The sequence below is a fragment of the Mus caroli genome, unplaced genomic scaffold, assembly GCF_978045245.1.
Source record: "Mus caroli unplaced genomic scaffold, Mus_caroli_1 scaffold_4, whole genome shotgun sequence".
In the NCBI taxonomy this organism is placed as follows: Eukaryota; Metazoa; Chordata; class Mammalia; order Rodentia; family Muridae; genus Mus; species Mus caroli.
In genome coordinates this window covers 18,060,079-18,076,031 of record NW_028227259.1, presented here as the reverse complement: position 1 = coordinate 18,076,031, position 15,953 = coordinate 18,060,079, and the positions used below count along the sequence as shown (strand labels likewise).

At 40.5% G+C, this 15,953-nt stretch overlaps 1 protein-coding gene across 1 annotated transcript; it reads right to left on the bottom strand.

The window, feature by feature from the left end:
* Positions 1 to 12,141: 12,141 nt before the first annotated feature.
* On the bottom strand, positions 12,142 to 15,605 carry LOC147004959 (uncharacterized). The gene is made up of 4 exons (XM_085836116.1): positions 15,473 to 15,605; positions 14,298 to 14,457; positions 12,936 to 13,085; positions 12,142 to 12,307 (listed from the first exon to the last, which is right to left on the bottom strand). Exons 1-4 carry the CDS (start codon positions 15,603 to 15,605, stop codon positions 12,145 to 12,147), a joined length of 606 nt encoding a protein of 201 aa, XP_085692242.1. The 3' UTR covers positions 12,142 to 12,144.
* Between the last annotated feature and the right edge of the window lie 348 nt (positions 15,606 to 15,953).

The following is a 15,953-nucleotide window of genomic DNA, read 5'->3' as shown; positions in this document are numbered from 1 at the left end:
TTGTGGATCCCGGATTGCCAGAAAGCCTTTAAAAAATTAAAAAGGCCCTCTTGATGGCCAGCCTTTGCCTGACCTAACCAAGCCTTTCACTCTTTATGTGGAAGAGAGATCAGGGGTCGCCAGAGGAGTTCTTGCTCAGACTTTGGGACTTTGAAAAAGGCCAGTGGTTTACCTAACCAAGAAGTTACACCCTGTTGCCAGCGGGTGGTTTTCTTGCCTGTAAGCTATTACTGCCATAATCTGCTTGTCAAGGATGCTGATAAGCTCACTCTGGGACAGCAACTGGCTGTAATGGCATCCCACGCTCTTGAAAGCATTATCTGAAAGCCCCCTGACTGATGGATGACTACCAATGCTCCTGTGACACATCAGAACTTTTTGTTGACTGAACAAACGAGTGACCTTCGCTTCATTCCACCTGCTGTCCCACTGTGTGAGACTGCACCTACTCACCACTGCGCTGAAATGATCTGAAGGATCAGATCAGCCTTGGCCTGAGGGTTCGAGCTGGTACACTGATGACAGCAGCCTCAAGGTTAAAGGTAAGCAGAAGGCGGGGACAGCAGTATGGTGGTGGACAGAAAGCAAGTAATCTAGGCCAGCAGCCTCCCTGAAGGGACGTCGGCCCAGAAAGCTGAACTTGTGACTTTGAGACAAGGTCCATAAATGGCAAAAGAAAAGTCAACAATGACAGCAGGTATGCTTTTGCCACTGTACGGAGCAATGTACAGACAAAGAGGGCTGTTGACATCTGCAGAGAAAGACCTAAGATGCTGTGGCTAAAGAAAATCAGATAGCAGATCTAACTGCCAAACAGGTGACTCAAGGAGCAATGATCCTGGCAGTCAAGGAGCCTAAAGATTATTATGACATCAGAGAGACCAGCTTTAGATACACCCCTGAGCACTATCAAGTTTGGACAGTATTTGACCCACCTGGGGGCCAAGAAATTCAAAGGTGTGGTTAGGTCCTTTGACTACTATGTTACAGGACTCTCTGACTTGGCAGAAGAAATAGTCAAAAGCTGCAAGGCCTGTGCTATGACGAGGTAGAATTTACAGAAATTAAGCCAGCTAGATATTGCAACAAGTACTTGTTAGTGTTTATAGACACCGTTTCAAGATAGATAGAAGCTTTTCCTACCAGGACTGAAGATCCTAAAAGAAATCTTCCCAAGGTAATGGACCTGCCTTTGTTGCCCAGGTAAATCAGGGACTGGCCAAGATATTAGAGATTAGTTAAAAGTTACATTGTACATGCAGGCCCCAAAGCTCAGGACAGGTAGAGAGAATAAATAGAACCATTAAGAGACCCTTACCAAATTGACAGCAGAGACTGGCGCTAATGATTGGATAGCTCTCCTACCCTTTGCTCTTCAGAGTTAGAAACACCCCTGGACAGTTTAGACTGACCCCCTTATAAATTACTCTACAGGGGGCCCCCTCCACTGGTAAAAATAGCCTCTGTACATAGTGCTGACATGCTGCTTTCCCAGCCTTTGTTCTCTAGGCTCAAGGTGCTCCAGTGAGTGAGACAGCGAGCAAAAAGCAGCTCCAGAAGGCCTGCTCCAGAAGACCTGCTAGACATCTCCACGCAGAAAACCTTGAGCCTCGGATGGAAAGGCCCTTATCTTGTACTCTTGACCACCCTACTTTCTACCTTTATGATACCCCTTTTGATTTTGCTTCTGCTTTTAATTATAGGTGCATGTGTGTTAAATAGACAAGTCACCTTTATTAAAACAAGAATTAGTGCAGTGCGGCTTTTAGTTTTGAGACAACAGTACTATGCCCTAAAGGATCAAATATGTCAGAAAAAAGATAGTGTCTAGTTCTAAGATTAGAACTATTAACAAAAAAAAAGGGGGGAATGAAGAAGTAACAAAATTCTAGGCCTTTAGGTCGAGGCTTGGGAATGTAACCTTTGTGACTCATTGCTCCAAGGTATGCTAATCATACCTTGATAGCGACATTCCTTCCTCCACCTACCTGCTTCCTGAGTTCAAAGAGTGTTCATTCAAAGAAAGTCACCCTGACCAACGCCGGAAACTGCCATGCAAATGTGCTATTGTTAGGGGCTCTTAGAAACTGAGAGTTAACCAAAACAATTACCAGGTATTCTCTGTGACTCTTGTGACTTTACACTTCCTTATGACTCTTAACTGGTATCTTTGGTATTTTTCCAACAACCCCTCCCCACTTCCTTGAGTTGTGGTTTCTTCCTTTAAATACCCCCTTACTCAGCTACTCGGGGCGCCATGGTCCTCTACCCCTGCGTGGTGTATGACCATGGGCCCGAGAACGCTCTCGAATAAAAATCCTCTTGCAAGTTGCAGCAAGATCGTTTCTTGTGGGTGATTTTGGGGTGTCGCCTCTCCTGAGTCAGAACGTGAGGGAGTCCTCACGTTGTGGGTCTTTCAGCATGAGTCAAGAATTTGTAAAATAATGCTAAAGTTAGGAATACATAATTTTTTTACAGAAAATTTTCAAGGTATCCTGAAATTATACATACCATTGGGATTATTAGAGTACCTAAAAATTAGTCTTTAAATATTGCAATAAATAATAAAGTTTAGGAAACAACTAAATGTGTTAGAAGTGAAATTAAAATTTATGTCAGTCTTCTCAGAACCACAGTTACCAACTGAAGAGAAAGCTAAGCCTATGTACATATACATTCAGTGCTTTCAGGAAGTTTTACCTTTAAGGGGAGAACAATGATCCTTCCTTTATCTTATTTCCTACATATGTTTGTGTACATTACTATATAATATGTGTACATACCTATGTCTTAGTCCCTTTTCTATTACTGTGAAGAGACACCACAACCAAGACCACTCTAATAAAAAAATCATTTAATGGGCATGGATGGGGTTGTGGAGGAGCTTGCTTATAGCTTTCAAGGATTATTCCATGATCGTCATGGCAGGAAGCAGATAGGCATGGTGCTAGAACAGCAAGAGCTTAAGGTCCTGATCCACACTAACGAGAGAAAAAGTAAGTTACATTTTAATGCATTCATTCTTATACACAGTGCACATATATGTGTGTGTGTGTTTGTGTGTGTGTGTGTCTGTGTGTGTATAACAACCAGTTTCCCTTTACCTAATAGATCTACAACAGCAACTCACTACAATTCTTGTCTCTCTACTGATACCAACTGCTAGCAAGAAGTAGTCACTACCCTGAATTTTGTAATTTATTCATTTATAAAGTCAACTTGTTTTGGTAGCTTTGAAACTTTTTCTGTAAAAGAATATTAAATCACATGTTCCTTCACACCTGGATTCTGTTTCTCAATATTATTGTTTTAATGAGATATATTTTTGTTTTTGACTATAATCATATTATATTCATTGTTCTTTGTATTGTATTTTTTCTTCATGTGATCTACATAATTCAGTTATAAAATGTTTATCTATATGTCATTGGATATTTGTAATTTTAAAAGATGTTGTTCTTATTATGACCAACACATCAGAGTTTAAGTTTAAGTAAAGTACATAATACTACCTGAGGACCCAGCTATACCACTCCTGGGCATAGTCCCAAAAGATGCTCCAACATATAACAAGGACACATGCTTTAATATGTTCATAGATTGGGAGGGACAGAGGAGGGGAATGGGAAAAGGGGGGCAAAATCATGAATGGGAGGAGACAGGAGATATACAGAAGGTCAGGAAATTGTACAGAGGTATGTAGTAATGAGTGATGGGATACTGGGGTAGCCACCAGAAAGTTCCTAATGCCAGGAAAGCAGGAGGATCCCAGGACACAAGGGGATGACATTAGCTGAAATACCCAACAAAGGGGAAGAAGAACCTGTAGAGACCATATCCAGGGGTTAGGCAAGGCCCCTGTTTAAGGGATGGGGTTACCCACCCATCTAAACCTTTTAACCCATAATTGATCTTGCCTAAAGGAAATACAGGGATAAAGAATGGAGCAGAAACTGAAGGACAGGGCACACAGGAAGTTCCCCACCTGGGAATTCATCCCATAAGCAGCCACCAACCCCAGACCCTATTCTTGATGCCAAGTAGTGCTTGCTGACAGGAGCCTGATATAACTGTCAAGTGAGAGTCCCTGCTAGAGCTTGTCAAATACAGATGCAGATTCTTGCAACAAACCATTGGATTGAGCATACAGATGCCAATGGAGGAGTTAGGGGAAGGATTGAAGGTGCTGAAAGGGTTTGCATCCCCATACTTATATCAAGCAAAGCAGACACTCCTCACCCCCAGAGCTCTCAAGGAATAAACCACCAACCAAAGAGTACACCTGGAGATTGAAAACCTAGGAAAGAGAACAGGAGTCACAGATGTATCACCAACAGAATACAAGAGATAGAAGCAAGAATCTCAGTGGCAGAAACAAATGAAGACAGACACAACAGTCAAGGAAAATACAAAAAGCAGAAAGCCCCTATCTCAAAATATTCAAGAAATCCAGCACACAATGAAAACACCCAACCTGAGAATAATAGATACAGAAGAGAGTGAAGATTCCCAACTCAAAGGGCCAGCAAACGGCTTCAACAAAATTATAGAAGAAAACTTTCCTAACCTAAAGAAATGCCCATAAACATACAAGAAATATATAGAACACCTAACAGATGAGACCAAAAAAGAATTTCCTCTTATAATAATAATTAAAACACCAAATGCACAGAACAAAGAAAGGATATTGAAAGCAGTAGGGAAAAAAGTCAAGTAGCATATAAAGGCAGACCTATCAGAATTATACCAGACTTCTCACCAGAGACTCTAAAAGACAGAAGGTCCTGGGCAGATGTCATACAGAATGTAATAGATCGAAAATACAACTCAGGCTATTATACCCAACAAAACTCACAATTAACATAGATGGAGAAACCAAAGTTTTTCAAGAAAAAAGCAAATTTAAATAATATATTTCTACTATTCCAGCCCTACAGACGATAATAGAAGGAAAATTCCAACACAAGGAGGAAACTATACCCAAGAAAAATAAAAAATTAATCTTTTTACAACAAACTCCAAAGAAGAGAAACAAGCAAATCTAATTTAAGCTTTAACAACAAAAATAACAGGAAGCAATTATCATTGGTCCTTAATATCTCTCAACATTAAAGAACTCAATTCCCCAATTAAAAAATACATAAGCTAAAAGACTAGACATGAAACACGATCCAGCTTCTTGCTGCATACTGGAAATGTACCTCAGAGTCAAAGACAGACATTCCCTCAAAGTTAAAGTATGGGAAAAAAATTTCCAAGCAAATGGTCCCAAGAAACAAGCTGGAGAAACCATCCTAACAAAATAGATTTTTTTTTGCATCAAACAAAATAGATTTTCAACCAAAAGTTATCCAAAAAGATAGGGAAAGTCACTACATACTCATCAAAGGAAAATCCACCAGGATGAACTCTCAATTCTGAATACCTATGCTCCAAATGCAAGGGAACCCACATTTGTAAAAGAAATGCTACTACAACTCAAAACACACTTTGAACCTCACACAATAATCGTAGGAGATTTAAACACCCCACTCTCACCAATGGAAAGATCATAGAAACAGAAACTAAATAGAGACACAGTGAAACTAAAAGAAGTTATGAACCAACTATATTTAACAGAACATTTCACCCTAGAACAAAAGAATATAACTTTGTCTCAGCATCTCATGGTACCTTCTCCAAAATTGACCAAATACTCAGACACACACACACACACACAAATCTTCAAAAGTAGTAAGAACATTGAACTAATCCTATGTATTCTATCAGACCACAACAGACTAAGGCTGGTCTTTAGTAACAACAAAAACAACAGAAAGGCCATACACACATGGAAGCTGAATTATTATCTACTAAATGATAACTTGGTCAGGGAAGAAATAAATAAATTAAAGAATTTTTTAGAATTCAATGAAACTGAAAGCACAACATACCCAAATTTATGGAACACAATGAAAGAAGTGCTATGAGGAAAACTCATAGCTCTGAGGGCCTCCAAAAAGACACTGGAGAGAGCATACATTAGCAGCTTAACAGCTCATCTGAAAGGTCTAGAACAAAAACAAGCAAGTACCCGCAACCGTAGTAGAAGGCAAGAAATCAAACTCAGTGCTGAAATCAACCAAGTAGAAACAAAAAGACCTATACAAAGAATCAACAAAACTAGGAGATGGTTTTTTGAGAATCAAGAAGTTAGACAAACCCATAGCCAGGTTAACCAGAGGGCACAGTATCCAAATTAACTAAATCAGGAATGAGGAAGAAGACATAACAACAGAAACCAAAGCAACTCAAAAAAAATAATCAAATCCTAATACAAAAGGCTATATTCAACCTGGATGAAATGGATTTTCTAGACAGAGACCAGGCACTACAGTAAAATCAGGATCAGATAAATCATCTAAACAGAACCATAACCTCAAAGGAAATATATGCAGTCATTAAAATCTTGTATCCAAAAAGAGTCCAGATGATTTTAGTGCAGAATTTTTTCAAACTTCCAAAGAAGATCTAATACGAATATTCTTCAAACTATTCCACAAAATAGAAACAAAAGGAACACTACCCAATTATTTCTATGAAGCCACAGTTACACTAATACCTAAATCACAAAAACACCCAACATAGGAAGAGAACCACAGACCAATTTCCTTTATGACTATCCGTGCCAAAATACTCAATAAAATTCTCTCAAACTGAATCCAAGAAACAACAAAAATGATCATCTACCATGATCAACTAGTCTTCATCGCAGGGAAGCAGTGGTGGTTCAACATATGAAATCCATCAATGTAATCAAGATATAAACAAAGTCAAAAGGAAAGAAAAAAAAAACATAATCATCTAATTAGATTAGGAAAAAAGCTTTAATAAAATACAACACCCATTCATGTTAAAAGTATGGAAGAGATCAGAAATTTCAGGTGCACATCCACGTATAATAAAAGCAATTTACAGCAAACCAGTAGCCAACATCAAACTATATGAGAAGAAATTCAAAGCAATCACATTAAAATCAGGGACTGGACAAGACTGCCCATTCTCTCCCTACCTATTCAATATAGAACTCAAAGTTCTAGCCAGAGCAATTAGACAACAAAAAGAGAATAAAGGGGTGCATATTTGGAAGGAGGAAGTCAAGTTATCACTATTTGCAGATTATATGATAGCATCATAAGTGACCCCAAAAATTCTAGCACAGAGTTCAAACATTTGATAAACAACTTAGGCAAAGTGACGGGATGTCATATTAACTCAAGCAAACAGTAGCCTTCCTCTACTCAAAGGATAAAAGGTATGAGAAAAAAATTAGGGAAACAACATTATTCACAATAGTCACAAAAAATATAAAATACCTTGGTGTGACTCTATCCAAGCAAATGAGTGATCTGTATGACTAGTCTCTGAAGAAAGATATCAAAGAATATCTCAGAAGATGGAAAGATCTCCCATGTTCATGGATTGGAAGGATAAATATAGTAAAAATGACCATCTCACCAAAAGCAATCTACAGATTTAATGCAATCACCATCAAAATTCCAAAAAAATTTTTATGTGTATGAGTATTTTGCCTGTATGCATGTATATGTACTATGCTCATGTGTCTAGTATCTGTGAAGGCCAGAAGAGGGCATTATATTGTCTGGGACTGGAGTTATAGACAGTTATGAGCTACTACATGGGTGCTGGGAACTTAACTGAGGTCCTCAGCAAGACCAGCCAGCGCTCTTAACCACTGAATCATCTATCTAGCCAAAATTCTTAATAGACAATTGTGGGATATGGCAGAAGAGGGGTACGTGAGGGAGGGAGGAAGGGAGGAAAGGAAGAAGGTATGGATGGAGGGAGGAGGAGAAAGAGGAGGAAGTGGAGGAAAGAAGGGTGGCAGTATCAGAATCTGGAGATGTGAAAGAGGTACAGAGGGTCAGGAAATAGAAGAAAATAGGAAGCCGGGGGTATGCGGAACTGGGGATCACCACTGGAGGGTCCAAGACAGCAGAGAAATATGAAGCTCTCAGAACCCAATTGGAATGACTTTAGCCATAATGCAAAGAAAAGGGGGAGATGGAACCTGTGGAGACCACCTCCAGTAGATAGGCACAGATGCTGGTCGAGGGACAGAGCCACTCACCCATCTCAATTTTCTTTTAACTCAGTAATATTCCTGTCCAAAGGAAGAACAGGGACAAAAAATGGAACAGAGACTGAAGGAAGTGTCACCCGGGGAACTTTCCCACCTGGGGACACATCCTGTCTGCAGACACCAAACCCAACACTGTTGTGGTCAAGAGGCGCTTACAAACAGGAACCAATTATGGCAGTTACTGGAGAGGTCCACCCAGCAACTGACCAAAGCAGAGGCGAATGCTTGGAGCCAACCATCAGGCTGAACTTACGGAACCTGATGGGGGAGCTGGCAGAAGACTGGAGTAGCAGAGGGGAATGGCAACTCCATTGGAAGAACAATACATGCTGGCCTGACCACCTGGTCACTCAGAGACTAGATCACCAACCAAGGGATCTTTATTTCCAGATATATATATGTAGGCTTTGCTGGACAGCAAGAGGAGGGGAGGCCCTTGGTCCTAGAGAGGTTTGATGCCCCAGAGTAGGGGGATACTGGAGAGGTGGAGCAGAAGACTGTGGGTGGGTGGGGAAGCACGCTCATATAGGCAAAAGGGAGGTTGGGAGAGCAGATGTGGGATGGAGGGAGGGGTGGTGGATGGGTATCCCAAAAGTGGAATATCATGGGATGGAGGGGGGGTTGATGGACAAGGTAACCACGAATTGGAATATCATTTGAGATGTAAATGAACGGAATGATTAATAATAAAAAAAAACAATCAAAAAAAGAAAATGACTTTGAAAAAGGTCCAAATAGATATTCTGCAAATAGAAAAATCACATAACAAGAGTTTAAAATATGCAAATAAAAGGCACATTGAAAAAACAAAATGTAGCAGAAGAATGATGTTCAAGGGTCCAATACAAAGTTCAAACAATAGAAAATACTACTCCAGAAATGATATCTAGTAAATATGATCAAAAACTAAAAAAAAAAAAAAAAAAAAAAAACCTTCTATAACTGTATTCTCTTGAGGGTAAATCGAAGAATCCCCAGGGTAAAGAAAGACCTGATATAAATTGGGAAGTTAGACAATTCGATTGATGAAATTATAACCAATTTTTTCTGAAATGAATTTTCAAGCATAAGAGGCATTCAGAAGTTTAACTAGACTGGACCAGAAAAGAATATCTGTACAAAGTATTATCATCATGATGTCAAATACACAAAACTGAAAAACATAAAAATTAGAAAATGGGGCTGGACAGATGGCTCACAGGTCATGAACACTGTGCTTTGCCAAAGACCCAGGTCTGACTCCCAATACCCATACAGCAGCACAAAACTTCAGTTTAATAGAAGCCAACCCTGTCTTCTGTCCTTAAAGTGTAGTAAGTACATAGATGGTAGAAAGACTTACATGCAGACAAAATACTCATACATAAATAAAATTTATATATATATATATATATATATATAAACCTGTAAGAGATAAAGTCAGTTCACACACAAGGCCAAGTATTAGATTTCCATCGAATCTCTTCTTTACAATCCTACAGCACAAGAAAGCATGAAATGATATATTTCAGTCCCTGAAAGAATACAATTTTCTAGCAAGATTATTGTAAATAGTAAAGGTATGTGTTGAAATTAATAAAGGAAGAAAATAATTAGCACAGTAGTAAATGAATAGTAAGGCGATTCTTGACAACCAAGATAGTACTAACATATGGGTAGATTTAGGGGCTGTCTGCAAACGCTTATAGGTACCAGCCTTTAGATCTTTGCCAATTCTTGGGTTCATGTAGAAACCCTTGGCATTGATATCCAAGACTAAGTCTTATGTGCTCATGTTCCCTCCCAGAGTGGGTAGAATCTGTATCTCCCCTCTGCTGCTTATGTTTTGGGGAGGGTATTAGAAGCAGTTTGCTACAGGGTTAATACAATTGCAACAACTCAGTTCTTGAGTATTCCCCTTCAGGTAAGGTTGTAGGACTCCACCTGGTACTGATCTTAATAACAGTGGGTCTGGTGCTTGGTTTCAAGTTAAGGAAGTGAGAAATTAACTCTCCCTCCTTTCCTCTACCATGTATCTTCACTCTTCAAACTATTCTCTGCTCAGATTTCGGGGACAGATGAGAAGAACAGCTCTTTTATTTCTGCTTTCAAGAAAATACCATTTGTTGCCATTGATATTTTTTTTTGTTTATTTGTGTTTTGTGTGCAGATATACAGTAGGAAAAACAACTATTAACATAAATAACAATGTCTCTAAACAGAACAAAAACAAAACAAAACAAAACAAACAAGCAAAAAAAAAAAACCCACAGCAAATGTTCAAGAACATCATCTACCAAATGGTATTTCAAAGCCTGACTTAGAAAGCCATTATCTCTTTGGTGTGGTTGTCACTGATGCTGTATTGCAAACAAGACTGAGGCACATGGCTCTGGCCTTCCTCATTTATTTCCAGATCCTTTGGGAATGTTTTTATTTCCTCAGCAGCATTAGAACAATGACTGTATATTAATCTATTTCTGGTCCACAGTGCCAGTCAAGAATGTATGTTATAGAGTGCTATATTTTAGGTGTAGGAAAATACATAGCAGCATGAATACAGTATGGAACTGCTTGCATCATAAAGTGTGTTTCCATGGGATAAGCCACATTACCCACAGGAAACCATCTTGTTGTATACCCCTTGGTGACATTGACTTCACTCTCAAGCCCAGGCTGCCTGACATTTACAAAGCTCCATCTCTGACTGTGGGTTCTAGGTTTACAGGAGGGGAGAGGAAACCCGAATAAGGAACATGGTCTTAAGAGTCAAGAGCTGTAAATCAATTTTTATTTATAAGAAATAAAATGTTTAATAAATAGGCTTTAAAAGTACAATTACTAAAAAGAGATAAAAATAAAATCCAAATATGAAAACCAAACACGAACATATAACTTCATCAAAACCTAAAACACGAATAAAACAATAAAGAGCAAACTTTAACCAAAACTAACAGAAAATGATTCTACATCATTACCCTTTCACTGCATATTAAGAAGTACAGACCTACAGCTTGTATCTCCTCTTGGACTGCTGTTGGCCGGGCAGTCACCTCAGATGTCTCTCAAGGGGTGTTGCCAGAACAGGAAAGGGAATAACACCCTGAATCAGCTGGCTCACTGGCTTTCTCCTATTCACATTGCATAAATGTACTGAATGTAATAAGATTAATCCAAGGTAGATTGGGAATGTTGGGGATGGAGTTCAGCAGGGGGCTCCTGAGGTGGTAACTCATTCTGCAGGAGGCTCTCTTCCTGGGATGTGGACATTACAGCTCTTGCTGGAGTCTCTGAGTCCTAGGAGAGGAAGGCAGTTCTTAAGACACAGGCTTGGTAGAAACCTAAATGTTAGCTGTCAGACTGCTGTCTCCCACAACCTCAACAGGACAGGTAACAGTGATCTATTAACTGAAACCATTGCTGTTATATACATGCAGGGCAAAATGTCAAACAACACTCACAAACACATGAACTGGCAAGCTGTCACTCAGACTTCTATGCTTGCAAAACAAGAATTGGGCAACAGGAAGAGATCTCATTGGATTGCAAGAAAAAGGAGAAGCCCACATGCCCCCCAGATTAATGACCATGAGAAGCATTCATTTGATATTTGCATTTCGATTTTAACCCTGGAAGGTTCTTCCCACCTCAAGTCACATGACCCTTGCATGACCTTTGTCCCAGGACCTAGATGCTGCTCAAAACTCTGCATATCATCCCACATATCATGAACACATGCAGAAATATACTATGTTATTCATCTGTCACCTTTTCTAGACTTCATATTAAAGCAGTGCAGCAAGGTACACTTGCCAATGATTTAGTTTCTCACAAGAGGCTAACTTCCCAGAATATGTGTGTATAAAAAGAGCAGTGAACAACTACATTCCATGAGGTGGGTGGCTGGTTGGGAGTGTGGATTAGAAAAGCAGTAGGGAAAAGCAAAGATTAATCCAATGGGGCAATGTTGTCACAGCATTAACATAACTGAGCTGTTTGTCCCTACCTGAAGTTGTTGGGTCTCATGGTTGCTGGTCTGCTCCTGTTTGTCCATTGAGGTTCAAGTCAACCAAATATTTCTCAATGAGAGTCCAATCAATCTGTACTTCCTTGCTCTCTTGCTCCAGTGTGACAGACATCTTAATAAGATTCTTCTTTTCCATCATGATCTGGCTCTGTATGTTCCTGGAAACACCCTCTGCATAGTAAGATCCTGCAGCCTCCTCCTCTCATTCTTAGGTATAGGCCCATTAACCCCACCAGGACCTTGGTTCCCATGAAGACCTAATACAATCCATCTCAATAAATCCATGACAGCTGTACAAACAGCAAACAGCCATTTCAGGGAAGAAGAAATTATTGCTACAGCCTGAACACCAATGAGGGTCCATGTCTCTCCAAAAGAAAGAGGGATCTCCATCTATCATTGACTGCCCAATGCACTAGGGCAACATCAATTAGTAGGGTGCAAATAGCATCAGAGTAGATCAGCAGAATCAAAGGGAGGGCATTCTATCCTTATGTTATGTCACACTCAGCTCTCTAAAACACTGCCTGAGAACCAGGCTCTCAGTACTGCATCATTACTATGCACAATCACTCTTCTACTGAGAGGCTTCTAAGGATGCCTGGACAATGCTGGGAGGGGTAAGAGTCTCTTACGGATTTATGAAAACTGAGTCTATTATCCCAAGGCACACTGATGCCTAAAAGCAGAAGGGATAGAAGCAGAACTGCAGATTCTCCAGTCCATAACCCAAGGAAGGCAGAAATTGCCATTCCACTGTTGATTGGCTTGCTAAATGGTACTTACATAAAGTAGAATTTCCACTTAATGAGCTCCTGGATGTTCTGTTGGGCCTCAAATATCCCCTTCTCTAACTTGGACTGAGAGGACAGGATCTGGTTCTTCTCTGATATCAGTTGTTCATAGAATGGATTTATCTTCTCCAAGGGCTTGGTCCTAGGAAGAAAGAACTCCATGAACATGGGCTTTTAGGAACACATTTCTCAGGCTGAGTGCTGGACTACCCCAGCCATGGAAAGCACATTCTGGATTCTATATACTGGGATGATCTTCAGCTTTGAAAATTTGTTATCCTGGTCCAGGACAGCAGAAGCTAAGCATCAAGATGGAGGGTTCCATGGCTCCCTGTGTTCACTCAGTAGGCTTGGATGTTGCAGTCTAACCAGCTATGTTCTCAATATCCTAGGCCACAGGTCTTTGCCCACCAGAAACCTGTGATTACATTTTTTCTGTTTTCACCACTGGGGTGGTAAATCCTAAATAACTTTTAACATAGAAACAGACCTTAAACATAACCCTGGAGATGTGATCAGACATCACCACAGCTTTATAATATGCCCAAAAGATACAAGTGTGTGGACAACTGCGACCACATAGGCAAAGAAGAGTGTTGAATAAAGTAGGAGCTCTGAGACTTCAGCACTAACATCACCTTGAAATTGTTATGAAAATAAATCCTCAAGTCAAAACACAGATCTCATAGGTTCCCAAGTTTGGAGGGAAAATTAAACATACAAAACTCATGCACATGTAGGTACATGTACACACACACACAAATATGGAGGAGAAAAGGAAACAGTCAGAGAATGAGAGACAGAGACAGAAACAAGGAGCACAATGAGATGCAAAAGAAATGTATGCGACATTACTGTCTCTCAGTATAAGGCACACAGACAAAGAGGAACAGGAATGAACCTCAGGCCTTCTAGACAAGCACTGAGAAGGAAAATGTGGGACCAGGCCCCTCTAGATACTACGAGGAGCTTCTAAGCACTCAGTCACCTGCAAGGCAAGTACAAACACTCACCATAAGCTCACATCACCTAGAACCTTAAAAAGCCAAATCCTGTCAAGTGCTTTCCAAATGCATGCTGGGAACTCACTCTCCACTGCCTCTATCCCTGAATTCTTCATTCAGAATACAAGACCTTCTTTTCTACTGGAGGAAGCGGAAAAGCCCATTTCTCATCTCCCTCCTGACCAACCTTCAGGTTCTGCCTCTCCACTATGAAGCATGCATGGACATGAGGTTGGGCATAGGGATGATCTGGTGGTACAGCTTCATAGAACCCACCTCCTTTAAAGGATAAGCTGAGGCTGACATTAAAGACCCCAGACTGACACCACAATGTTTGGAGCAATGCATACCTCTTGTAGTTGGATCTCTTTTTGAAAGCGATCAGGTGATCACTCTGCTCATTTCTCTTCTGGATAAGGAGCTGCAGCTCTGTGGTCAGCCTCTCCTTTTCCTTTTTGAACTCATTCTTGCTTAGGTCAGGTGCAGTGGATGATGTGTGTCTTCCAGCCCCTTTAGGTAGAAGAATACAAAAATACTTTCATGTGAGAATTCAAAGAGTGTAGGCAGACCACCAAGAGAGAGACCATGCCTGGAAACTAGTGACACCAGAAAGCCTTTGGTCTGGGCTTGAGAGGCCTCCACAGTGGCTCTCAGTTCTACCAGTATTCTAGAGAGACCAGGAGATGTAAACAGCCAGGTGTTTCCTCTATCTCCCTAAACATGCTTATTATTACCAGAGAGATGGCTTACTCAAGATGATTATCAGCTGAACAGAGTGCATTTTGGCTTCAGAGCCATTATTCCTGTGGTTTCACAAGTCAGATGATAAAATCACTATTCTCAAGTACTTTAGTGCTTGGAGATGCTCAGATCTCCTACCCATTTATGCTAGGCTCAGGACTTGGGCTTCAAAAGTCATGCAGTGGGACAACATGGTCAAAATGCTATCAATTGCCCCTACTGAAACACCAAACACCCAAGAAGTAGCAATAGGATCCCTTCTCTGTCTGGGTGTATCCACTATGACAGGTCTGTGGTTACAGTATAGAAATGCATGCCACTCACAACTGGTAATAAAGAAAGGTAAAGTGGGAAGTGTCATGGACAGGATGTCAGAGTCATTCTGAGAACATGAGGTCATGACCTGGAGCACAATTCTCTCCATCATACTACACCCAGATAGCCACTGAAGTTAAAGAACCCTGAGAGTGAAATACATTCATGCCCTTCCCTAAAAGGGCATAGGTTAGACCCTCTGTGACTCCTGATGGTCTCATTGCGTCCCCATGTAACACCCACATTCCTCAGTGAATGTAAATACTTCTTAGCATAACAGTTTTGGCCTTTCCAACTCCTGCTTAGGGGATGGAGAAAGTAATGTTCTGAAATCCTTGATGTTCAAGAATTTTGATAATTATTGAATTCTTTTGCTACCCAGAGACTCCAGTTCCTGTGCCCCATTAGTAGAAAGGCCATGTCAGGCCACCCCTTCCAGGGAGCTCAACATCCACTTCCCAGGACTTACGCCACATTCTCCAAGTCCACCTCCTTCGTCCTTCATTACTCTCAGATGGAAGGCCAGCATCCTCCCTCCTCCCTCTGTCCTCTCTCCGATCCACACTGGATCTCCCAAAAAGATGGCAGAGATGAGAAAACATGTTCACCAACTTAGTGGCTATACACTGAGTGAGAATCCTAAGTGAGATTGTTGCTACAACACTGGTGACATCACAGGAGATGCCAAGAACTCTCCAGGAGACAATAGATTTTAACAAGAAGGGATTGCTGATGTCATGGGCTATAGCCTTTGCCTCCCTGCTAATGTTCTCCCTGTACTGACAGGAAGCTGAGGTGTATACCTGCCAGTATAGCTACAGCCATTTTGTTATCTGTTACCACCTATTTCAGATTGTTGCTGTAATAAGCCTGCCAATCACTGTTATAGAAAAATAACTTGACTCAGAAGAAGGTCCTGGTGATCACATCCTGCTATGTTCTGAATGACA